Here is a 26628-nt window from a genome sequence, read left to right on the forward strand (position 1 = left end):
TATTAGTACCAAGTTTAGATGCAGCACCTAACAGAGAAGTGGGCACAATTTAAAGAAGATTCAAATCATGAAGATGATTCAGGAGTTTGAAAAGTAAGAGCTGTGAGGGGTAACTAGATGATACAATGAATAGGATACTGGCCCTAGAGTCGGGAGGATCTAAGCCCAAATCTAACCTCTGATAATTACTAACTGTGTGACCCTGGGCAAGTCACTTAATCTGGTTTGCCTCCGTTTCCTCAGCTGTTTTAAGTGAGGATGATAATAGCATCCACCTCCCAGGGATGTACCTTGTACATCTTGATGGCCACTGTTTATTGAGTCACCCACAAGCTTGACTCTTTCTTGTGGAGTCTGAAATATTGCAGGCCATGTTGTTGGCTTTGTTAAACATTGGAATAGACTCTTGAAAACAGTAGCTTCATCAACTCCCGGTTATAAGGTTGAGTTCCAACCTCCCAAAAACCGTGTCTGAGATGCAATGGCAGCACCCCAGGAAACTTGAGGGCTCTACTCCAAGAAGACTTACTTGATGAGAAAAGGCTGTTTTTAGACATAGTTCAAGGTCAGCCCTCTCAGTCCATTCCTTATTGTGTTCCCAAAACCTTAAGGGTACTGCAACCGAAGGGAAGAGAAGGGAGTAAGCATTTATAGAGTGCTTATTATATGCTAGGCACTGGGCTAAGAGCTTTTACATATGTTAACTTATTTGATCCTCACAATAACTCTGGGAAATAGGTGCTATTTTAATCCCCATTTTATAGTTGAGGAAACTGAGGCAATGATGACAATCAAATTTGGATGGGGATTTAAGATTTGCATACAGCTCTACAAATATTAATCTCATTTTATCTTCCCAACAGACAGAGGTTAAATGGCTTGCTCAGAGTCACCTTATCACTTCCTCAGGCATACACAAACACATACACATATGCACACCCATTCACATGCAAATATACACTCATGTACATACACACGCACACATATAGACAATGCATGCACATATGTGTGTGTGTGTGTATATATATATATATATATACACACACACTCAAACACATGTATACACACACATACACACAACACACTTTAAGATCTAGGACACGGTCCTTCTAAAGGGAGTTGGCAAAGCCTCAAGATTGATAGGTAAGCTTTATTTAAATTCCTGGAAAAGAATTTAATTTAAGATGTATTAATAAAGGTGTAGTCAGTGGGTACCAAAAAGGGAAAATTACTAAGAGCCATAGGTCATGAGCAATTCTAAAGTACTCAATGTGAAAAATACTATCCATCTCCAAAGAAAAAATATTATCCATCTTAAGTATAAATTGAAGCATAACTTTTTTCCCACTTTATTTTTCTTACTTGGCTGACATGGAAATATGTTTTGCATGATTTCACATGTGGGAGAAAATTTGGTACTGAAAATTTTTGAAAAATTAATGTTAAAAATAAATAATATTAAAAATATGTCATGAAAAATCACCCTCATATCCTTTTCTGACAAAGTTATATAGCATGGTGGAGAGAAACATGGCATGAAAAAGAGAGAGCCTGACTCAGGATTAGGAAGACCTAAGTCTAATTTTTAGACTTAACATGTGTTGTTTGACTTAGGACAAGTTGCTTGTGTTCCCATTGCCTTCCCCAATTTTCTAATGCTCTAAGTTGCAGTACATTTGCTGATTAAAAAATAAAAAAAGAAAAACTTCCTTGCTAGGAGTCTGCTACACCAAAGAAATCAGCCATCTTGACAACAAAACCCAAGACCCCAAACTGGCAGATCAGGGCAATGCCAGGCCACATATGTCAAATACTTGGCTTCAAACAAGTATTTAATAAAATATCTCCATGCTATCCCTGTGAATGAGATGGAGTTATGTGGGCTAGATGACTTTATTTGAAAATACTAGCACAGAGAATAGTCATTTATAGCTTACTATCAACTGAGAGAGAAGTATGCAATAGAATAACTAAGAGAACAGTTTTATTAGTGGTTTGCATATGGACATAGATAGATAGATTAGCATCTAGGTGATGCAATGGATAAAGCACTAGACCTAGAGTCAGGAAAGTCTGAATTCAAATCCAGCCTCAGATAGATAATATAAAAGTCACTCTGTCTGCCTCAGTTTCCTCATTTATAAAATGGGGATAAGTTCTTCATGAATATTATGTGATAAATTCTTCGAACACATAATTTTTCAAATGAATTATAAAGAATATTAACAATATGGAACCATTTAAACAAAGTGAGGGAGGGGCCCAATATCGTGCCATCCTCCATGGGTCCCAAAGCTTCCCTTTTTCTTCATCTGGTCTGAACATATAAAACTTAGACAGAGCGGGAGTGAGATAGTACAGCAGATGGAGCTTTGGACCTGGAAGACCTAAATGCACTTATGAGATGTATGGCTCTGAGAAAATCATTGGCTTAATTTCTCTCAACCTCACTTTCCTCATCTGTAAAATAGCAATAGCACTTACTTCCCACTTGATATATGTAAAGTGTTTTGCAAATCTTAAAGTTCTATATAAATGCTAATTATTACCCAATAATAATAGCACTAATCCACAATGTCCTACTTGGTGAGTGGGTACAAATTCATTGAACCCACCTACGTCTAGCCAACCCCAGACCATTCTTCCTATACCATCCAGCCACTCGTCCTAGATATCTTCACATTTGCCTTGCTGTATCCTAACTGACTTCTCACAACTCTTTCCTTCTGTCACTCATTCTGAATCCAACACTCCAAAAAATAACACTGATATTTCTGGGAAAAGTGTAACCCTCTGGCTCCATTCATTATTTCTATGACTCCCCAGACTAAAATTCTCAGTTCTAGCCACCATGTCTCTATAGGAGTTTCCCCATCTTTGTGATTGTAACCTCCCTGAGGGCAAGCACTCCACTTTTGTATTTGTTTTCCCTGCACATACTACTGCACTTAAGACCAATTCATTCTTTTATATAAAGATGAACTGAAGGATAGAGAAAAAACTTCAATACATGTTAATTCAACAATCATTTATGAAGTGCCAATTTTGGAACAGGCACTGGAATAGGGTAGGAGACAAAAGGCAAAAATGAAGTAGCATTTTGTTGTGCTATTTATTATCCAGCTCTTGAAGAATTTATATTCTCCTGGGAGAAGGTGACATGTGAAAAGACAAGTAAATACAAGGTAATTGAGGGAGGAGAATACTAACAACCGGGGGGGATCAGAAAAGGTGAAGCTTCTTTCCCAGGGGTCAGGTTTGTGCTTTATGTGAATGATGGATTGGGAAGAAAAAATCCAGAGTCCGGGAGACAGGAAGTTAATGCAATCACCCAGGCAAGAATTGCTTAAGGCCTAGACTAGGGCAACACACATTGGTAGAAAGAAGAGTACAAAATGTATGGGATATTGTGGGAATAGAATTGCTAAGACCAGGTAACCATCTCGATACTGGGGCTAAGAGATGGGGGCACTCTGAGAATACAGTATGAAGGATTGATCATGGTTTCCCTCTGCAGAAAAAGAAAAAAGTAAAAGGAAGTTAAGAAGAATGATGATATTCAATTCGTTCACAGATTTATAAATGGAAGGAATCCAGAGGTCATTGAATTCCACTCCTTCATTTTGCACATATGGAATTTGTTCTTCAGCCGTGTCTGACTCTTTGTGACCCCATTTGGAGTTTTCTTAATGGAGATACAAGAGTGGTTTGCAATTTCCTTCTGCAGCTTATTTTCCAGGTAAGCAGACTAAGGCAAACATGGCTAAGGAGCTCTAAGTCATACGGCTAGTAAGTGTCTGGCACCGATTTGAACTCAAGAACATGAGTCTTCCTGACTCCAGACCGTGTGCTCTATCTACTTTATCACTCAAAGGAGTGAAGCTATCCACACAAGATTATACATCCAATAAGTTTTGTCTTTCTGTTTTGGTTTGCTTTTGTGTGTGTGTGGCGGGGGGGGGGGGGGGGGGGGGGGGGGGGGGGGGGGGGGGGGGGGGGGGGAGGTATTATATAGGAGAAATAAATACTTATTAAGTATCTACTATGTGCCAGTCACTGTGATAAATGCTTTTCAAATATTATCTCATTTGAAATTCACAAAGATCCCTAGGGAAATAGATAAATATCTCCATTTAACAATGGAGGAAACTAATGGCAAATGGAGCTTAAGCCGCTTGTTCAGGATAACACAGCCAATAAGTGTATAAGACAGAATTTGAACTCAAGTTTCCTTGGTTCCTGCTCCAGGATTCTAGCCACTAAACCATCTAATTGCTTACAAGGTGGGATTCAAATTGAATACTATATTCAATTACTATATTTTTCTTCCCCTAGTTGAGAGCCATCACATGAGAAATAAGTTTTGTTCTACTTGGATCCAGAAGGCAAAATTAGCCCTGAGAGGCAGCAGTTGTTGAAAAGTCTGATTTTAGTCCAAAAAATAGGAAAATTCCCCAATAATTCCAATTTTCCAAAAAGGGCTAGCTCAATGGCTCCTCAGGCACCACTAGGTAAAACCACAGGAGCCTGGATACCTTCAACAATCCCTGTTCTTTACCTAGTTTGTGCTGGGATTACTAATCTCCTCAGTAGGGGAACTGGGTTCCCAGGCTTTCATGATAACACTTATCACTATGAAACTATTGAAGGAAAATTATTTTGACACTTATCTAAAGGATCCTCTTAGGAAGGAAGAAGAAGAAGTTTTAAAAAATAACAAAGTTACCTAAAACAGAAACATGAACCACAGTGTGGAGCGGATAATTTTATTCTTACCCACAAGAAAAGAAAAAAAGAATAGAATTACAGAATGTTTAAGAGAAACTAAAATTCAAGCTTTCTTGAGATATTGGCAAATGTTTGTCAAAGCTGCTCATTAAACATTTTTATTCCACATCCACTAGTAGAGCTCAATCAAGATCAAGCAAGCTTTTCATTTTGGTGGGTTATCTTTATGTGGACACCATTTTTCCAGTCCACTGACCTGCCAAAGTTTCTGCTACATCTTGAGAACCCAGGGTAAAAGGTTCAAACAGGAGGACAACTTTCCAAAGAGGCCATGAACTCATGGCTTATAGCCCTAAGTGGAGGGGAAGGACATCCTCCCAGCAGCTCTTTAACACTTATAGATTCATCTTTACACCTTGAGATCAGTAGGAAGAAGAAATCCTGACGGGGTAAAGTTAACCCTTCTAGCATATCTGCAAAGGAGGAAGGGGATTTCGAATTCCTTTCATCATTTCCATTTCCCTACAATAATGTAGCCCCTAAAAAAGTCTTATACTCTTAATGTCATCCTCTCATTGGAGACCTTCAAGAAGAGACTAGATGTTGGAGAGAAAATTCCTGTTTCACTTTAGAGTAAATCTGAGATCAGATCCAATCTGGAGAGTCTTTGATTCTACTTCTCAGAAGGGTCTTTCCAAAAAATAATAATAATAAATAAAAAAGAAGGGTCTTTCCAGTTCACTAATTCTAATAAAAATTTGCCAGCTGTCAACAGTAAAAGAAAGCTACTTCCTCCTTCTTTGATAGACTAGAATATACTTTCCTTCAAATAAGAATATGATGTGACTGAACCAACAAAGTTGGGGACGTATTGTCTCATCAAGAATGGTAACAGATTTCTTTTGAACTACTGTCCCACTTGTATCCAAGCCCCCGACAAAGCTTTGTCAAGGAACAGAGTTTTCAAGATGAAGGCACTGACTGAATGGTGACTCAAACCTGTGCCTTTGTCCTCAAGCTGATTAAGCAGGCCAGTGCAAACAATGGAGTCACTAGCTCACAGGATTGTCACCATGTGCTAGTGATGTGACACAACTAGAGACTGAAAACCCGTAAGGTACCACATTACTGGGATCAAGGGTTATAGTGTGAGATTTCTTCACCTTGTTAAGAGGGAAAGTAAATTCATATATTTGGGGCCAAAATGAGAAGATTGACAAGAGGAAAAATGATTGCATTAAATTCCATATTGTGCTAGCACACACTCTGTTTTAGCACTCTTATTTTGTTACATTACTATCAAGCACTTAATAATCTTTTCCTAAAAATTATTAAATACGTTCATCTTTCTTTACTACAAAAACTGTCCCTGCACTGGAATCTGGTTTCTTTCTCATGGATCTAACATTTCAGTTTGTTGTAAACAGCATATGGATATAGATTATGCAATGATAATATGCGCTACATTCCAAAGATTTATATTGTCTGTATACATTTGTAGAGTAAGTAATTAATTCATCATTTTTTCTCTTCCCTCAAAATAAATAACCTAGAAATCTACCAAGTAAAATGCCAGTCCAGTATTTTTTGCTAAAGATCTCTCCATCTGTACTTTTTAAACATTATTACTTCTTTTATCAACTGAAAATTATTAAAGTGTATAACATGAAAAATAGAAAGTGAATATTATATGATTCATATATTGTGACATAATGAAGACAGAGGGTAGAGAAATGAAGGGAACACGTATTTATTAAGTGCCTACTATGTGTCAAGCACTTTACAAATATTATTTCAAGATAGAATAAAACATTTCAACTGAGAACTAGTACAACCAAAGAAAACTTTTTTTCTGAATTTGTAATAATAATGTCATGAGTAATTTAGTTCCTTGTATGATCATAATCATTAGACTCATATTTTTTTGTTGTCCAATACCAGATGAGCCAAGGGATATCCATCATTAAATTTAATTCCTTTTTACATATACTCAGTTGTCATTTATTAATAGAATGCATTGTCTCTCAAACATACACATACATTAAAGAAGCTCTTCAAATATGCAGAGCTCATATTCACCATAATCACAAAAGAAAAAAACCCTTCGAACTCACATGTCAAAAATTATCATCTTCAATTTGCTAAAGCTTTCAAACAAGAACACACAAGGGTTCTGGTATTCTACTCTAACCTGACTTTCACCCCCTTCAAAAAGAACTAAGAGAAGAAGGAAAAAGGATATCCAAAGGCATTTCTCATCAATTGCTAAATAGTCCAATATATTCGTAACTCTATCTCCCTTTCCTTTACACCAAGTGAGTGATGAAAACCTGATGGGACAGGCCTGCAAGCAACACACAATAATAGCAAGTCACTGAGGTGAATTCACAGAAATAGACAAAAATATACCCAAAGATGCAAGGAAAGATTAATACTAGGAACTTGCATAGGGACATAAAAAAATCATCATTGTGAAAGGAAGAGGTTAAAAAGTTTAAGGAAAATTTCTGAATAAAATTACTATGACTAAGGCAGTGAAAGGGATCAATTTTCTTAAAAAACAGGAGTCAATCTCTGACCCAGCTCCCCAGGTATTACATGCAGCCCTCAAGAACACAGCCATTTAGAAAGTAACTGCTTCAAGGAGTCCAGCTAAAACTACAAAGACTTGAAATTCCAGTCAGACACAGGAAATCCTTTAGGGAATAAAAGAATTTTATGACTCAGAAGATGAAAATCTCCATGAATACTCACCAAACTAATCTAATGAAGTATTGTCACTGGAAAAGGAGTTTGATAAATTTATGTGTAGGGTAGCAAAAACTTAAACAAAACAGGAAATGGGACAAATATTTTCATTTGTTACCTTTTCCTTTCAGAGTGCAAACTAGCTTTAAATGACCCAGTCTTTTCTGTGTAGTCATATTTAATATGCCAATTGCCTTTTATATTTGTAAAATTATTGGGATTCTGAGAAAAGCTTCACTCAAGTTCAAAAATACTACAAATAAACACAGAAACTTGGGTCAATTTTTAAATTTTTGCCATTTTACTTAATGGCATTTTTTAAACTTATTTTTTTACTTAATTTTGCAATTAAGTAATTAACCCAGTTAAGATGTTATTGTAAATGGAAAATAAGACAGTAATTGTGTCATCTTTTAAGAAAAACTACATTTGACTTTCTTGAATTTATTCAGATGATGCTTTAATGAGAATAAAAACAAGACCCAAAGTACTATTTGCCAGGTGCTGTGTGCTAGGTACCAGGAAAATAAGAGTACCTACTCTTAGAAAGACTACATCCTAACAAAGGAGCTTACCTAATTTTCCATTTTCTAATGCATTTTTCAATTCAAAATAATACCTGCAGCATAAGAAATTATCTTTTTGTAACTGGCTGTTAAAAAATGCCGCCAACCACAAAAGCTTTCTGTTTGATCTCGCTTCTTCTACTGCTGGCCTTTGTTGCTAAGCTATGAATCTGCATCCTCCTATTTAGGTTTGATTCTGGATTCCACTTAAAACAATAAATGTTTACATTAAATGGACAAGAGAATGTGTGATATATTTTAACTGTCAAAAGTGTTGTGAACAGCAGCAGCTGGAAGAAGAATGTGTAGACCACTTCACTGTTAACACCAAGCCTTTTAGATTCTTCAAATCAGCAGCTACACTCTTCATAGAGCTCATAGGCAAAAAAATGTTTTGTGTTTTTTTTTCTGATAGAGTTGGGAAGCCCAATAAATGTGATGTAGAATCAATATGATCACTGGCATCATTCCCCATTCATTTGTAGATTTTTTTTTACACTAAGTTACCAGGAATTATCATAATTAACTAAAAGTTTTTTCAGTGATGAAGTTGTTGAACTGGACAGTGAAGCTTTTTATTCTTAGGGTCCTGATTCAGATTCAGAAAGGAGTTCAACATTGAAAATCATGCTATTCTGGACTGCCTTTGAGAAATAAGCTGATAGTTTACCAATAGTGGCAGCTATAGGGGGTATTTAGGGCAACAACTTTTCAAAGCAGAAAATACCAGAAGCAAGAACAAAAATAACCATTATTGTTTTCCCTCATTCAATTAGGACTTGGGAAATAAAGACAAAACAGATTAAGCTAGCAAGGGAAGCTATTTCTCACAAATATACTCTAGCAAATGTCTTTAAAAAAAAAAAAAGAGCACCAAACTGAATAATAACCAATAAATCCAAAGAAAGTCGCTAATAAATTCCATCATGCAGTCCAGACATATATCCCCCCAAAAAAATAAACCCAACCAGAAGTCTATGGACACAGGATCTCTCAGAACAGCAAGTCCAACTTAAGAAGTCTGAGACCTGTCAGTCTGGACCAGAGATGCTGCAAGGGCACTTGAAACCTTCAATCATTTGTATGTTGGTACAGAAAGGCAGCAGAGTTCAGGCAAAGAAACTCCAAGATAATCAGAAACTGACATCATTGAGTGCTCTGATTATAGGCATGAGACTGGAAATTGGCAGTGCTTAGGGTTGGATGTCACCATGGGCATCATTCTGGTGTGAAATGCTCTAGAAATCCTTGAAAACTATAGAATTCTGAACCCAGGTGATCTGGAAGGCCCTAAAGGTGCTAGTACCAAGAGCACAGACACAAAAAAGAAAGCAGAAGGCAGTGTAGGTAATTCAGGTCAAGATCAAATAAGACTCAGCTCCCACCTTAAGCCTCATCTCTATCCAAGACCAGAACTTGTCCCTGGTTGTTATTTAGTTAACATTTAGTTATTTAGTTAACATTCAGTCATTTCTGATTCTTTGTGATCTGGTAGACCCCACTGTTTTCTTGTCAAAGATATTAGAATGGTTTGTCATTTCTTTCTCCAGTGGATTAAACCAAATAGAGATTAAGTGGATTATTCGGCATTACACAGCCAGTAAGTATCTGAAACCAAATCTTAATTTGGATCTTCTTGACTTCAAGCCCAGTACTTTATCCACAGAGCAACCCAGCTCTCCTGGCTCTGGCACAAGGTTCCAAATCAAGAACTGAGGTTGTAGATGTGAGTAAACATCTAAAAAACAAACAAACAAACAAGCAAACCCCTATTAAGAAATATTATGGATTCAGAGATATTAAAAAGATAAATCCTAAAGGATCAGAAGAAAAAAAGTTGCTTAGCTACAAGGAAAAGAAGAGAACCTGGAACAAATGAATCAAAAGATTAAAAATAACATGAACACTCTGGAAGGATTGTCAGAATTAAAATCTAGAGCTTCTATGTCAAAGAGAAAACAGTGCAATCAGTCAAAAAAAAAAAAAAAAAAAAAAAAAAAAAAAAAACTCTAGTATCAAGAAACCACAATCAGAATCACCAAAAAAAAAAAAAAAATTCAACTCTCCTAAAAAAGAGAAAATAATGGCAAATGCTATTCCAAAGACAAAAGGCAAAGGCTTACAACTAAGAATAATTTACCCTAAAAAACTGAGCATGACCCTACTTGGAGAGGAAGAGAATCCTCATGAAAAATTAAATCTAAGTAGATATTTATAAATGGAATCACAGAAGTCAAGAGAAACTTAGAAAGGTAAATTTATTTAAGCAATTTAAAGAGGACTGTGTCACTTGATGATGAAGTGCTTACCTTCTAATAGAGTGAGAAGTAAATAGAACCTTAATATGTTCAAAGATCACAGGGGAAATTAAGAAAGAAAAACAAAGCCTGAAAGTAGTTTTGTTCTGTTTTTATGGTCCCAAGATTTGTCTTTAAGACAGGAAAAAATAGGGATGGATAACTAAAAGCACTAGGGGAAAAAAAGAGGAAAGGAGGGGGCAGTAAATTTACTATTTCTCATTACCAGGAGGTTACACAAACATGGAGAAAGTGATAGGAAAGCAGTATTACATGAACTTCAATTTTGTATGAAGGAAGGTTCACACTCATATCTACGTGTAGATATAGTTTGGAGTTGGAATCCAATAAATACAACAGGGACAAGGGAAGAGAGAGGGACTTAATAGAGAGGGGAGAAGTCAAGAACAGAACATTCAAAATCAAAATAAACTTCAACCTCATAGGTTGGATCATGAAGAAGGATGAAAAGGAAAGAACTGAAGATTAAGAGACAACAGTCAGGATCAAAGTGAAGGGAAAACAGAAGAGCAATGAAGTAGAAGCAAATTGCTTTAATTACAGATAACTAATGTTGATAATGCCTTTCATTACCTTCTTTGTTTTAAAAAAACAGAGGCAGCTATGGAGGAAGAGAGAGGATAAGAAGTTATGGATATGATACAGGGAAAAGTAATTGATAAACATAATTTTGAATGGAAGTGACTCATCCATTACATTAAAAAGAATAGCAAAATGAATTAGAAAGCAGAATTCAATTATATGTTGTTTAAAAGAAACACTTGAACCATAAAGATTCACAAAAATAAATGAGAGACTAGAGAAAAAAATTATTAGTCAGACAAAAAAGAAGTGGAGATCACAACTATAATTTCAAAGAATGATAAAAGGCATTGTTAAAATGGACATGGAAACTATATTATACTTACAAGTATCACTTTAGATAATGAAATTATATCAGTATTCAATATATGTACTAAGTGGCATAGAACTTAAGTATTTAAAGTGAAAATTAATTGGATTGTAGTAAGAATTAAGTAGTCAAACCATAACAGTTAGGGGATTCAACATTCCTTGTTCAGACCCAGATAAATCTAAGGGGATTTCTTTTCTATAAAAGTAAAGAAGTTAAGGACTTTAGTAGAATTTTAGAAAAGTTCATTACAATAGCTCTCTGGAGGTTGCTGAAAAGAAATAACAAAGAATTTACACATTCATGCATATGTAGTGCATAGAATTTTTATAAAAATTGAACATATAAGGGATTTAAAACCTCATGAAACAAATACATAGAAGAAAACTATTAAATACATCTTTTACTTAACACAATACAATAAAAATTATGCTGAGTAAAGGTTCTTTGAAGAAATCCTAAAAAATCCTAAAAAAGCTGGTTGGTCAAACAACAAATCCTAATAATCTCTATATAAAAGGAAATTGCAACAATGGTGGGACATAAAACTTTTTTAATGTAGCTAAAGCAGTACTTCAGATTTTTAAAACTATAAAAATTTTCATTAAGAAAAGAGAAAGATCAATTAATTTGGCATATAACAAAAATTTTTTAAAGAAAGAAAACAAATCACTATCAAAATAATAATTCTGAGAGAAAATAAAATTTGAGAGAGAAAGAGAGAGAGACAGAGAGAGAGAGAGAGAAAGAGAGAGAGAAGGTATAGGAGATAGGCTTTACAATAATATAATCATAAAAAAATAAAAATTCTGTAAATCAAATTAGTTTTTAAATTTAAAGAAAAAACTTCTGAATTAATAAATATAACTAAAAACTAATTTAAAAAACTAATAAAATAACCAGTTTTGTTTTAGAGAAAGGAAAATCAACTTGACAATTACCAAAAATAAAAAAGAAAACTCACAACAAATAAAGAAGAAATTAAAACAAACTATCTTGTCTAATTATATGATAATAAATTGAAAATACAAATGGAAGAGATAAATATTTACAAATATATAATGTCCTGAATAATAGTACAGGAAATAGAGGGTTAAATAATCCAATCTCAGAACAAAGAAATTGAACTAGGAATAAATGAATTCTTAAAAATGAGAAGGGAAAAAACCTTCTATCAGATGGATTTACAAATTAATTGTCAAATGTTTAAAGAACATTCAATTCTAATATGAAATAAGACAACAAATAGGAAAAGAAAGAAGAAAAGCTACCTACTGTAATAAGATAAGAAAATAAAATAGGGTATAAGCAGCAACAAAGAAGAAATAGAGATAAAATGATGGTCTGTTTACAGAATATTAAGAGATTCAAACAAAAATGCATTAAAAATAATAAATTCAGGAAAATAGTAGGTTATAAATGAACTCATATAAACAGTTTTTTTGCTTATTTCTCCCTCCCCCCCAAAAAAAAAAAACTAGGAAGAGATAAATCACTATAGAATGTGTCTAATATTGATGAGATTACTCATAAGACAAGCATAAGAATTATATGCATACAACTGCAAAACACTCATGATGGCCCTAATTAAGTGAAAAGATGGCCCCAATTAAGTGGAAAGATGATTCCAATTAAAGGGAAAGATTATTTATTCATGGTTGGAATATATCAACATAATAAAGAAACAATCTAAATTAATTTACTTATTTAGTGTTATATCAATCAGACCACCAAACAAGGTACAGGCTTTGTGAGAGATAAAATATTAACATATTCTTCTGAGGAAACAAAAGGTCAAAAGTCTCACTAGAAAGACTGAAACAATTAAGAAAAGAAACATCCCTAGCAGTACTAGATTTCAAACTGTATTAAAAAAGTAATGATAATTAAAATTATTTTTTACAGGTTAAAAAATAGAAACATTAGACATGAGAAGAGATCAAGTACAGAGCAAAGCAAATAAATAGCAGTATAATGTTCGATAAACCCAAAGACAGTATCTCTGGGATGAGGTCTTAGTAGGAAACAAAAACTGCTGGGAAAATTGGAAGCAATGGCAGAAACTGATTTAGATCAACATCTCATACCATATATCACAATAAAATGGATAAATGACCTAGATATAAAAGAACATATCATAAATTAAATAGAGGAACCAGGAAAAAGAAATCTTTCACAATTACTGATAAAGAGTTCTTGACTAAACAAGGAAATAAAGAGTAATAGGAGATAAAATGGAAAATTTTAATACTTAAAATATAAGTTTCTGTAGAAACAAAATCAATGCCATTAAAATAAGAAGGTAAACAGTTAATGGGGGGGAAAACTCTTTGTAGCAAATTTCTCTGTTAAATGTCTGTAATTAAAGATATATAGGGAATTATTTCAAATATATAAGCACAAGAGCCATTCATCAATAACCAAATGGTCAAATTATATAAGCCTGTTCTCATATATGAATCTGTTCTCAAGGGAAGAAATCCAAGCTATCAATTATATTTTAAAAATGTTCCAAATCACTAATAATCAAAGAAAGGCAGATTAAAACAACTCTGAAAGTCTGAATAATAAAAAAGGAAAATTATAACTACTAGAATTTCTGACAAGAGATAGGCACAATGTTAGTGAAGCTATGAGTTGATGTAAACCTTCTATAAAACAATTTGAAACTCATTGGAAAGTGCCTAAACTACATATAATTTTTGCACGATGCCACAATTAATAGATACATACTCCAAAGAAATAAAAGACCAAGGTGAAGGTCCAAATAGGTTTAAAAAATGTGGTTATAGCAAAGAACTAGAAACTATGGGAGGGCCCATCAATTTCAGAATTATGAACAAATAAGGAATATGCATATACAAAAATATTACTGTACCATGAAAAAAGATAAAGGGGATAGATACAGAGAAAACTGGGAAGATTTATATGAATTGATGCACTTGGAAGTAAGCAGGCAGAAGAAACAATTAACAACATTATTCTTTTTAAAGCAACTTTGAAAAAGCACTCTGATCATAATCTGCCATGACTCCTGATATCTGATGATAAAGCATGTGACCCACCTCCTAACAGAGTGATGATGGATTAGAGGAGGAGAATGAGAGGAGGAGGAGGAAGAAGAAAGAAGTTACTTAATAAATTAATAGGATGTGGGGAATGTGCTCTTCAGAAATTTTAGAGTTAGACCATGAATTTTTTTTTTAATTATAGCTTTTTTATTTATAAAACATATGCATGGGTAGTTTTTCAACATTGATCTTGCAAAACCTTCTGTTCCAACTTTTCTCTTCCTTCTCCTCACCCCTTCCCCTAGATAGCAGGCAGTCCAATACATGTTAAATATATTAAAGTATATGTTAAATACAATATGTGTATACATATTTATAGAGTTATCTTGCTGCTCAAGAAAGACAGGACCTAGAAATAAGGTGAAAAAAAAAAAAAAAACCTGAGAAGGAAAACAAAAAATGCAAGCAAACAATAACAGAAAGAGTAGAAATGCTATGTAGTGGTTCACACTCATTTTCCATAGTTCTTTCGCTGGGTGTAGCTGTTTCTCTTCATTACTTAACAATTGGAACTGATTTGGTTCATCTCATTGTTGAAGAGAGCCACTTCCATCAGAATTGATCATCATATGGTATTGTTATTGAAATGTATAATGATCTCTGGGTTCTGCTCATTTTACTTCAGTTCATGTAAGTCTCTCCAGGCCTTTTTGAAATCATCCTGCTAGACCATGCTCATGGAACTTTTTGACAATCTAACTCCTCAGTAATGTTTTTAAATGTATAAAATAAAATATACATGAGTATAAAAGAAATCAATTATATTACAATATATCAATTTTTTTTAAAGTTTATAAACCCCAGATTAAGGACCCCTGAGTTCTAGATTAAGATTAAGAATTCATGGTCTAACAGGATGATTTCAGAAAGGCCTGGAGAGAGAAAAGTTTCTGCCTGGTTGTTTTGGTGGTCTCCATAGATAAATACTTTTGTGCATTTCTCAGTAACTTACACTGGTGTTTCCCAATAATATGTATCATGATTTTTTTTTTATTTTAATAAACAGCAGAAGAATTTTCTAAGAGATTAGACAAATAAAAAACAAGAAAATGTTTGTGGAGTAGGCCTATGATATTTCTATTAAATAAAAAATGAAAAGTCAAAATGAAACAAAGAGATTTTAGAATTGCTTAAAAATGGGGCTGTATATGTAGGAATCATAAAATTTCAAACCCACATCCTCTATTTTTTTTTTTTTACAAATAGTCCACTACATAGATATAATATAAAGTTTCACAGAAACAATGACTACATACTCCCCTGCCCCTTTTCAGTGGTAATCAGTACTTTTTTTGAGAGAGTAAGGGGAGGAGGGAGCTTCTCACAAAATGTACATGAATTTTTTAAATGGTTGAAAATAAAGGCTGCTTTCCAAAGGAAGGGATTTTATGAGAATTCAAACATTTGCTAAACCAATAATCAAAAAGCCATGGTGGTCATTACAAAGCATTTTCAGAGCTATAAAAGTACAAACATTTGCCTTCATTTGTATGTATGGTGCTCTAAGAAGGTGATTTTAAATATCTAAATATAATAGGTAGCATATGTACCAGAGGTTGCTTTGGTGATCATGGGAAGGATCTCTTTTACTCAGCTGAAGAATAAACAGAAGCATTAAAACTTACATAAAAAGTCAAAACAAGAATGAGAATTTCTCCCTCTGGAAAGCCTCAGTTCGATCTCCAAGCTTTCCTTGGAAAATGTCACTTACAAAAAAAAAAAAAAAAAAAAGTGAATAAAATCTCCCTGGGACATTCTGTCTAGGAACAAGGGTTTGTTCACCCACTCTGTCTTTGACTTATACAATCGCCACTTGTGTACAAGTTGGAAAAATAGACTTAATGGAGTGTAAAATTGTTCACTGTCTTAGAAGACAGTCCTCTACTTTGCAGACTTTTATTTATGTGAAAAGTAAACTCAGCTGAAAACCTGCATAAATTGTGCCCAAAGCTTTTTGTGAAGTGGTTCCCAAGTTACTGAAACAAAACCGGACTGTGTGTTAGTTATGCTTCCTCATAAAAGGTGGGTTGCTGGCAACATTTCTGACAGATGTTGTCTGGGTTGAGACATGGGGGATGAGACCCCAGTAGGTTTTACCTAGGCAAAAAGGTCAGTGAGAAGCTAGACATGTTTTTGAATGTATACCCTGCCTCATGAGGCTAATGAAAAATTCTCATAGCTGAGTGTTCCAGTAACTTTCAACCAGTTTAGCTTGTCAAACAACACTAATGCAAGACCATTTGTATTAACCAACTGTTAAAATAAACAGCAAGATTACCAATATTTTATTCGGTACCTATCATGTTGATGGAGAAGCACTAGTCTGGGTACTTTGAGGCATCAATATAAAGCATTCTTTTTAAAATGATAATTATAATAAAGAACAAACATGAAAAGATCTTATTAATTTAGGGAAAGGGAAAGAGAGGAATTAAATTTTTTAAAAATAAATGCAATTTTATTATTTTTGAGGCAATATAAATTAAGCTTAGAAAGATCTATAGGATTTTCTTGAAAGAAGAAATACAATTTATAATCAGTTCACTAGCTGTATGTTTTTAATGAGTATTGCTAATGCAATTAAGAGGACATCTAGATGGCATAGTAGATAGACTGCCAGACCTGAAAGAGTAAGAAGAAAACTCTCTTCCCAGTTTTAAATCCAGCCTCAGACACTTACTAGCTGCGGGATCTGGGGCAAGTAACTTAACCATGTTTGCCTCAGTTTCTTTAAATGTAAAATGAGTTAGAAAAAGAAATGACCTTTCCAGTATCTTTGCCACAAAAACCTCAAATGGGGTCATGGAAAAGTGGACATGTCCAAACAGCTGCAGTTTACAATCTAAAGAGTTTACAATCTGGCTGGGCTAGACTATCTTAGAGACCAAACCAGGACAGGGCATATACATACATACATATATATATATATATATATATATATATATATATATATATACACACACATACATATATATGCACATGAACATGTATATACACATATATACATATGTACATATATACATATCTAATATGTGTATATATGTATGTATATGTGTATTTTATATAGATATATAGATATATAGATATAGATATAGATATATATGAAATTCTAAGAGCAAATCTGATCAAAATAGCTTTATGGTCCAAACAATTACCTCTTTTCTCTCAATTTGGGTCTATATACCCTCCATGAGTATCTATGATCTTCCTTCTCTCCTTGATATCAATTTACATAGGACAGAACTTTGTCTTGACTTTTTATACAATGCTTCCTCTATTAACCTTTCTTTCAAACTACTCTTAATTTCCTGAAAGCAAGCTCTCTCCATCTATGAACCAGCAAAGAAAAAAGAACCCCATCAATAATATATGCTATGTATGTGTATATATATATATATATATGTATGTATATATAGACACACATAAATATATACACATACACACACACACACACACACATATATACACTTATATATTTTCTTAAATTGATATTTGTTGTCATATATGATGTTCTGCTGGGCACATGCTAATGTTCTCTTTTGTCTCATTTTGTTTTGTATTACTTTTCTGTTTTTCTTTTTGCTTATTCTTTCTTCAAATAAATAACTTCGAGGAAAAAAAGGAGAAAGAAAAGTTTAGAAGTGGCTTAGGAAAAAAAAGATACAAGTTCTTTTTTCTAGATACTTTTGTCTTAGATGTCTCTGGGATACAGTCCAGTTTGAAATGCCCTAAAAGTTGGCTATATAGGACTGATGTTCAGGGAAGATATCAGATCTAGATTTCTCAACCTGACAATAGTTTTCATAGAGGTGATAATTAAAATTCTGAAGCTTGTGAGAGCAATAAGAATGAAAGGAAAGAGAGAGAAAAGGGCCCAGGTTAGCCTTAGAGAATGCTAACTGCCAACAGTTAGGGGACATGAAATGGAGGATGAGCCAACAAAAGAGACTTGGAAAAAATGAGACAAGAGCTAGAAAGAGGGAAGAATGTCTTAAAATACCAGAGAGGAGAAAGTATCCAGGATACAGTAGTCAACAGTGTCAAAAGCTGCAGAGGGGCCAAAATGGATGAGGACTGAAAGAAGAACATCAGATTTGACCATTAAAGATGACTAATCCCTTTGAAATTGGTTGATGAGGTTATGACATTTAAAAGGTTTGAAAAACATAATCCTGGGTAAATTAATCATTTTATTAATAATGCCAATTTTAATAAAAAGATGATCATCCGGCCATCTCTCTTGGGCTCATGATCTGTTATTGTTGTTCTTCATTCTGGAAGAGGAGGATGATATCAGGGAGGTGATGCCATGATATGCAAATGAATCAAATTTAATTGAGGGAAAGCTGGGAGAGATTACCTAGCTCACTTTCTCCTCTAGAACTATCTCGATCCATGGCTAGATATAGATCAAGATTATTGGAGATGGCCTTGGATTCAGTGGGTGACTTTGCCCTTTTAAGGTGAGATCTTCAACAAGTTTCAGTCTGACTGAGGCTACATTCCTTCAGGATAAATGCTAGGTAGTAATTGAGACAAAGAATCTTCTTTTTCACCTAGTCCAAAAAAAAAAAAAAAAAAAAATCTAAATAAATAAATAAAGCTGATAATTACATGTCCATTGAAAGATTGAGGTTTCCAAAGGTGACAATCAACTTATTGGTTAACAGTTAAGGAAAGAAAGAATATTACAAGGAGAAGCTGAATCTTTCCAAATGAACTTTGATTATGTCATTTAATTTTAAGTTTCCCCCAAGCTTGAACAATCAATCTATTCAAAGATCTTATCTCCAGCCAAACCCATAGAGCTCAATGACTTTCCCTACATGGATGGAGTATGAACAAGATGTAAAGAAAGTTAGTCCAATTTCATTATCAGTTATGTCCTTCAAGAGACTAAACTTTTGAAATCATAACTTTAGAAAATAGGGGAAAGTCTTGATTTCTCCAAAGCACTGGTTATTAATAATCATTTTTCTCAAGTTAGAATACAAAACTTTGAGAAAAGAATGAGCTAACAAAAAGGCCATCTTACATATGTTCAAAGTTTTACAGTTTATGGAATGCTTTTACAAAGATTATCTCATTTCATGAGTAAAACAATGAAAATGAGAATGAAAATGGCATGTGTGGAAGTTAGTAAGGAGATAAGCTTGACTGGAAGAATCATGTTAGGGAACTGAGCCAAAACTAGAAAAGGGCATTAAGGTCTTGCCCCAGGAGACAAAACTTGGAAGGACTTGCTTAGTGGAGAATCACAAACAATTTAGCTACTGGGATCAGATATAAAAGAAAAAGCCAAACCACCAAAATCATCATCTGATCTGTGGCTTAAACTACTTGTCTAATATAAGCAGGCTTTCTCTTGCTTTGCCGTAGTTTCTTTTGCTTTGAATTCTATAAAAACTATTTTCTCCACTCTATTTCAAAAGCATTCCCATTTACGTATTAGTTCTCATAGCAAAGTTTTTTGTAGGTAAAGTCATAAGTAAGTCACAGTAACAATTCACTTTAGTACTACAGGTAACAAACGTTTCTAAAGGGTCTCCTCCAGAGTTAATGATATCATCCATCTTTTCCCTCTTGCAGAACAGAAGAGCTATCAAGAAGGACAACCCAGTGTCATTATAAAACACACTTTGCCCCTATACCTAGTAATTCCTGAGTGAGACACAGGTTTCTACTCCAAAAATCATTCTTTTTACCATTAATCATCCCAGGGAAACAGAAAGGAAGGTCTTCAAAGTGACTTAAAAACCTTTCATATCAGTGATCTGCCAAGTAACACTTCAGGTTGGAGGAAGAGAGTTATGATATCAATCCAGAGTAAGGCAAAAGTACTCTGAAGTTTAGGGAGAGGAAATAAAAAAATGAATAATACATCTTCCTAGCTGCTTCTAGTTGATCTTGTATCACTGGTCACTGCATCTGTAGCAAGTGATTCTGTACCCTCAGATTTGTCATTCTACTAACTTCAATCCATCTGATTGCTGCATCTTCCTAATGTACAGGTTAGGTCATAATACTATTAAACTATTTGTCAATTTTTTTCAGTGACTCCTTATTAGTTGGAGTCCAAATTTCAAAAGTCTGTACAATCTTGTACCAGTGTACTTTCCCAGTATGATCTCTCCTATTATTCTTCTTCACATAGTCTATGCTTCAATCTAACAGGACTATTTACCATTTCATTAAAAAAAATTCAAGGAACCTTGTATCATTTATCATCTCTACATTAGCAACAACAGCAACATCATGCAGATCCAAAAGAGGAAAGAACAAAACTATACATATCTAATCTATTTTAAAAATCCAGAGTGGTTTGTCCTGAGAGCAAAATACCAAACCAAGAATTAAGATTTAAAAATAGGCAATGACAGCAAAAGAAAAAAAACACCCCCAAAATAAAGGAATATTATTAAGAAAGCCCAAAAAGTAAAAAAGAGAGAATCCTTACAAGAACTACAATTAAAGCCAGAGAGTAAAAATTGGCTTGGTCATAATAAAAACAAAAGTGGCTAAAAAAGTAAAAGATTTTTTAAAAATCAATTAGAAATGAAGTGAGAATTGGGAAGGAAAACATTGAAAGGAGAATAAGCAGCCTGAAAAAGATAAAAATTGTTTCCCAAGTGCTTTCTCTAAAATACAAGATGAAGCAAATAGATCTCAATAACTCCATTAGACTAAAAGAAATGTTAAAACAAAGTCAAAAGATTAAAAAAAGAAGAAGAAAACATAAGGCAACCATATTCAAAAACAAATGATTTAGAAAAGAATCGAGCAAAATAATTTAAGAATCAACAGGCCAAAGTATTTAGAAAACAGAAAAGAGGGCTATTGAATCATCTTTAGAGTGCAGGAGGGAAAAGAAAATCAAAGGAAACATAGGTAAGTCAGAAATCCTTGAAAGTAACATGTCAAATTAATGTCAGTGTTACATATATTCATAGAAACAAGAAAATAAAGATCTCATCAAACTATTTCTGGGAAAAAAATAAACCTAAACCAGAGGAGACAAAGCAGAAAAAGAAAACTATAGATGGTTATCCCTAAGGAATATCAATGCAAAAATATTGAATAAGATATTAGAGAAAAGTTTTAACAACACATTAGAATGATAATATCCTCTTATCAAGCTGGATTTATAACATGAATGTAAGAATGGTTCAGTATTAAGGAAAGTATTTATAGACATAATAAACTATATGAATAACAAAATAAAAAGTCATATGATGTTAACAATAGTGCTAAGCAGAGTAAGTTTTGACAGTTATTTATATTTTTAAAAAACATTAAAAAGCATAGGAATAAAAGTATCATCCCTTAATGTGTAAATAGTGTCTGTCTAAAACCAAGAACTATTACTATCTATAATGTAAAAATGTTGGGGCCAAACTCAAATAAAAATGGGGTCTACTAAGCCACATAAAGGAATTGCTGTGAGCTACATATTAACTTAGAAAACCGCAAAGTAATATTATCTATGTTTTATTGTATTTTTATTTATTTTGTTAAACATTTACCAGTTACGTTTTAATCTGGCTTGGGCCATGCTCAAGAGAATTATGGGGTACATGTGGCCCAATGGCCATGTGTTTGACTCTTCTATGATAGAACAATGAAACCTCATACTATCATATCATTGTTAAAATAGAATTCATCGGGAGGTGGAAAAAGATGTAAAATCTCCAAGGAAATAATAAAAAAATGTGCAGAGGCCTAACTGCATGAGATCTCACATTACAGTACAAAAAGGTAACCAAAACTATTTGATACTAGTGAAAAATAGGAAAATTATTCAGTATAACATTATGAACAAATTAGAAAAGCAGAGTAAGGAGACAACTTTCATAATTATGGTTAGAGAAAGAGCTTTTACCCAAACAAGAGATTGAGAGGATAAGAGGAAATGAAAGTGATAATGTTGGCTACAGAAAAACAAAGAGTTACTTTACAAACAAACAAAATTAACAAATTAGAATTAGAAAAGAACTAGTTACTAGGGGAAAATCTTAGAAGAAAATTTGATAAAGATCTGAATTCCTTTACATTGAAATGTTTGTATTTATTGGTGTTTTATCAAATTCATAATAACAAAAGCAATTATGTTTTTTAAATCTTATCTATCAATTCAGAGCCAGTTCAAATTCTACTTCCTCTATGAAGCTTTCCTTGATCTTCTCTCATTTCCTTGAGATATCTTCTTTCCTTAGAATACTGGTAACTCTATTTTTTTTTTTAATTTTTATTTAGTAATTACTTTATATTGACAGAATCCATGCCGGGGTAATTTTTTTACAACATTATCCCTTGCACTCGTTTCTGTTCCGATTTTTTTCCCCTCCCTCCCTCCACCCCCTCCCCTAGATGGCAAGCAGTCCTTTATATGTTGGATATGTTGCAGTATATCCTAGATACAATATATGTTTGCAGAACCGAACAGTTCTCTTGTTGCATAGGGAGAACTGGATTCAGAAGGTATGAATAACCCGGGAAGAAAAACAAAAATGCAGATAGTTCACATTCGTTTCCCAGTGTTCTTTCTTTGGGTGTAGCTGCTTTTGTCCGTCATTTATCAATTGAAATTCAGGGTAACTCTCTTTACAGATAAGTTAGAAAGCCTTGAAAGTAACATGCTGAATTAATGTCAATGTTACATATATTCACAAAAACAAGGAAATCAGGACTTCATCAAGATGTTTTTTGTGGGGAGGAAAAAACCTAAACCAGAGATAAAGCAGAAAAAGAAAACTATAGATTGCTATTCCTAATAAACATCAATGCAAAAATATTGAATAAGATATTAGAGAAACATTTTAACAGCACATTAGAATGATTATATACTCTTACCAAGCTATCTTTCAGAAACTTCTCATCATGTTCTATTGTGTATTATACTTATTTATGGGTTTGAAATCGTCCAAAGTTATTTTGAATAGAATTTTCTTCTTTAGGACAGGCACTTTATCATACATTCATTTTTGTGTCCCTGAATTTAACAGAGTGCTTTGCACATAACAGTAATGAATACATGTTTGTTAGATAAATATGGCATAACTCAAATGAGACATAACATGAAAAGGAAGGAATTTTTATTGTAATCACTACCACCTTTGTCTAAAACCTTAATGTACAATAGTAGTATCACAGACTGTGGTCTGCTGGTAAATATGAGTATTTATTATACATCATTAGCATTTTCTCCATCACTTTCTTAAATGACAAAGACAATCAACAAAATAATAAATCAAGCCCTGATTTGCATTTCTGAGATACAAATGTTCACACTAAAAATTTATCAACTCTTTAGAGTTCATTCAGACTGACTTCATACACCCTTGATCTCAGGTAGTGTCAAAATTAAAAGGGACTTCATATATTCCAACCCAGAAACTGAGACCTAGAGAACTTTTGACTTACCTAGAGTCACTTAAGTATCAACTATATTTGTACCCAGGTCCTCGGACTACAAGTTCCATGCTTTCTACCATGCAAGTTTGATAAATTCTGTCCTGACATGAAGAGTTGCCTAAAAATGTAAATTTTGCTCTATTTATTAAATGATTTGTATTATTTATTTTATCATTATTCAGCTTTTACTGATTGACCTAAATTTTTTATTTCTTTTTTAAATACAAAATGTCTACATCTTCAAAAGAATGAAAGGGATTATGATAGAAACAATGTAATTTATTTGCTTCATCCTTTATAGTTGAATTAATAATATGCTTTATAAACAACTGGCTGATGTTTGTTCCCATTCCTCTCCTGCTATCTATGCTATCGAATCTACCTATTCTTCAAGTTCCAGTTCAAATGTTCATTATTGTAGCTTTCCTTGATCTTTGTACCCAGAAAGTTATCCCTCTCTTTTCTGAACTCAAGTAGTATTTCATTTATGCATGTGTTTACATATACTACTTTCTATCATAATTATAGTTCTATATTTCTCCTCTTTTCCATTTTGTTTTCCTCGAGGGCAGTCTTAATGGTGTTTTTTATTATATGTCTTATTCATCCTCATATTCTGTTAAGTCTAAAGTCTATCATAATCTTCTAAGATTTTTTTTGTACAATTGGCAAAAATACATTTTGATAAATTAGATAAAGTGTGTGTTTCCTTTAAAACAAAGGTATTTTAATCCAACAAATAGGATAGAAATACATATTGACTTGAGATGAAATTTTTATTTCAAAACCAAGTGAGGGAAAGTGATAAACCAAGTGAGGGAAAGTGATATAGTTGACTACCCTGGGTAAGGCACTTAATTTCTATTTGCTTCAATTTCCTTATTTATAAAATAAGTGAAATGCATTTGATGACAACTAAGGTCCATTCTAGTTCTAAACCTATGATCCTACAACATGTGAATTACTGAAAATAACTTCTTTATAAACTGCTCATTTAATTCCGATATGGAAATTATCAAATACTTTTTACAGAGATGAATCTAAATGATATCTTCTTCTTTAGCCTTCTTATATAAATAGCTGATCCAAAATCTTAAAAAGTTCCAAGTCCCCAGCTCATAAGGTTAAAGTACATACTAGAACATAGATAAATAAGGCCAGCTATGGGGCAGTTAGATGGCACAGTTGATAAGAAGGCCAGATCTAAAGTCAAAAAGACTCATTCCTGAATTCAAATCTGGCCTTGGTCACTAACTAACAGCAATTTGACACTAGGCAAGTCACTTAAGCCTGTTTGCCTCAGTTACTTCATCAGTAACAATGAAATTTCCATCACAGTATCTTTGCAAAAAAAAAAAAAAATAGCCAGATAGGGTCATAAAAAGTCAGATGTGACTGAAATGACTGATTTAAACAATGCCCCCTACAAGCACATATCTCTCCATTTCTCCCCAAAGAGAGAAAACACAAAACCTGGAAGCATCCAATTTTCAGATACCCTCCCCCACAAAAAACAAACCCTTATAACCAGTCATCAGGTATGTTAAAGCATAAGTTTATAAGTCTCAAATTATGGCCCAATGTATGAGAATTAAAAAGGTTTGAGAAAAAAATAAAAAACAAAAAAAAAAAAGGTTTGAAAAACATGGTTTCTACATAATTTATTTAATTATTTGGTTAATAAGGCTAGCACTTTATTAATAAAAGGATGGTCATTTGGTCATCTCTCTTAAATCAAAGACAAGCAGAGCAGTGGGCTCATAATTTATATATACCCTTCAAAGAGTAGGTATTTAATGAGGGGCTGAGAGTTGATACCATGTCACTCTTAGACAGGGAAACTATCTCTATACTCCCCCAGCCTTGGGCTATCTAGATAAAAGAATCTGTCTTTTGAATAGAGCACAATGAGCTTTCCCACTTTAGATTAAATTTCTTGTAAATTTGGATGAAGTTGGACTTAGATGAGAAGAGTTCATTCAATATAATTATCAGTAATGTTCTTCAAAAGAGTGAATTTAAAATCAGGAATAAGGGAAAAGGAGATAGTTCTGAATATCCCCAAGATATTGGTTATTAATAAAAATTTCTCTCAGTTGAAAACACATGAGAAGATTTCTATACCAAATACTCTACCAAAGGGGAAAAAAATCTTTTGAGGCCTCCAGACTATTCTAAGGTTACATGTGTGAGTCAAAGATCCCATTCTTCCTCAAAGGATATCTTCTTTGTCAAAGGTCACATAATACTTTCAGGTCAGGGATAGGATCAGAACATTCCATCTAAGGCCTTGTTCCAAAGCATTTGGGCCTGCATTCTCTCTCCATTGAAAACAAAGGTCAGATGAGATCAGAAAAAATCATCGCATTTTGCACAAAATACTCTCAATTTCCAGTAGCATCCCTTTCTAAGGCAGAATTGATGTGGTTGGGGTAGCAATACCTAGTTTGCAATAAACATGTGACAAATTCACTATGGCCATTCTTTATCAAAAGGTAGATTTGGGAGAATTTATAAACAAAATAAGAAGTAAAATAAACAGGAGGAATGACAAATGTGAAATAGAGTTGGGAGAGCAAATAGTTACAAAGGAAAAGAATTTGGAAGAATCCATTAAGGGAATATGCATTGGCAATCAGGTTAGATCTGTAGAGCAGATTAACCAGAGTTAGCTGGAGAGTAAGGAGAAAGGCTCCATTGAAGGGAAGGCACTTTGAGGGAGAGAGAAGGTACTCATAGTGGGCTTAGTCAAGCAGATCTTTTATAGGGGAAATACAGCGTTGGGAGGTTTTCAGAAAAACCAGGGAAATAAAGGCAGGAACTCAGAGGAAAAAGATCAAAGAGGAGAGGAAGTGTCAGAGAGCTCAGATCGGGGATCAAAGAGAAGCTAACTG

At 33.6% G+C, this 26628-nt stretch overlaps 1 protein-coding gene across 4 annotated transcripts in view; it reads right to left on the bottom strand.

Moving 5' to 3' along the window:
* The window catches only part of MSRB3 (methionine sulfoxide reductase B3), a 233819-nt gene that overhangs the window by 97012 nt on the left and 110179 nt on the right, over nucleotides 1–26628 (bottom strand). Inside the window, exon 5 of one of the 4 annotated variants that reach the window (XM_051962056.1) lies at nucleotides 18500–18879. The exons of the other annotated variants lie outside the window; for them this stretch is intronic. Coding sequence (XP_051818016.1) covers nucleotides 18821–18879 — 59 coding nt within the window. The 3' untranslated portion in view covers nucleotides 18500–18820. Of the gene's footprint in view, nucleotides 1–18499; nucleotides 18880–26628 lie in introns of those variants that run through there. 4 annotated transcript variants of the gene reach the window in all.

Source organism: Antechinus flavipes, chromosome 5 (genome assembly GCF_016432865.1).
Source record: "Antechinus flavipes isolate AdamAnt ecotype Samford, QLD, Australia chromosome 5, AdamAnt_v2, whole genome shotgun sequence".
In the NCBI taxonomy this organism is placed as follows: domain Eukaryota; kingdom Metazoa; phylum Chordata; class Mammalia; order Dasyuromorphia; family Dasyuridae; genus Antechinus; species Antechinus flavipes.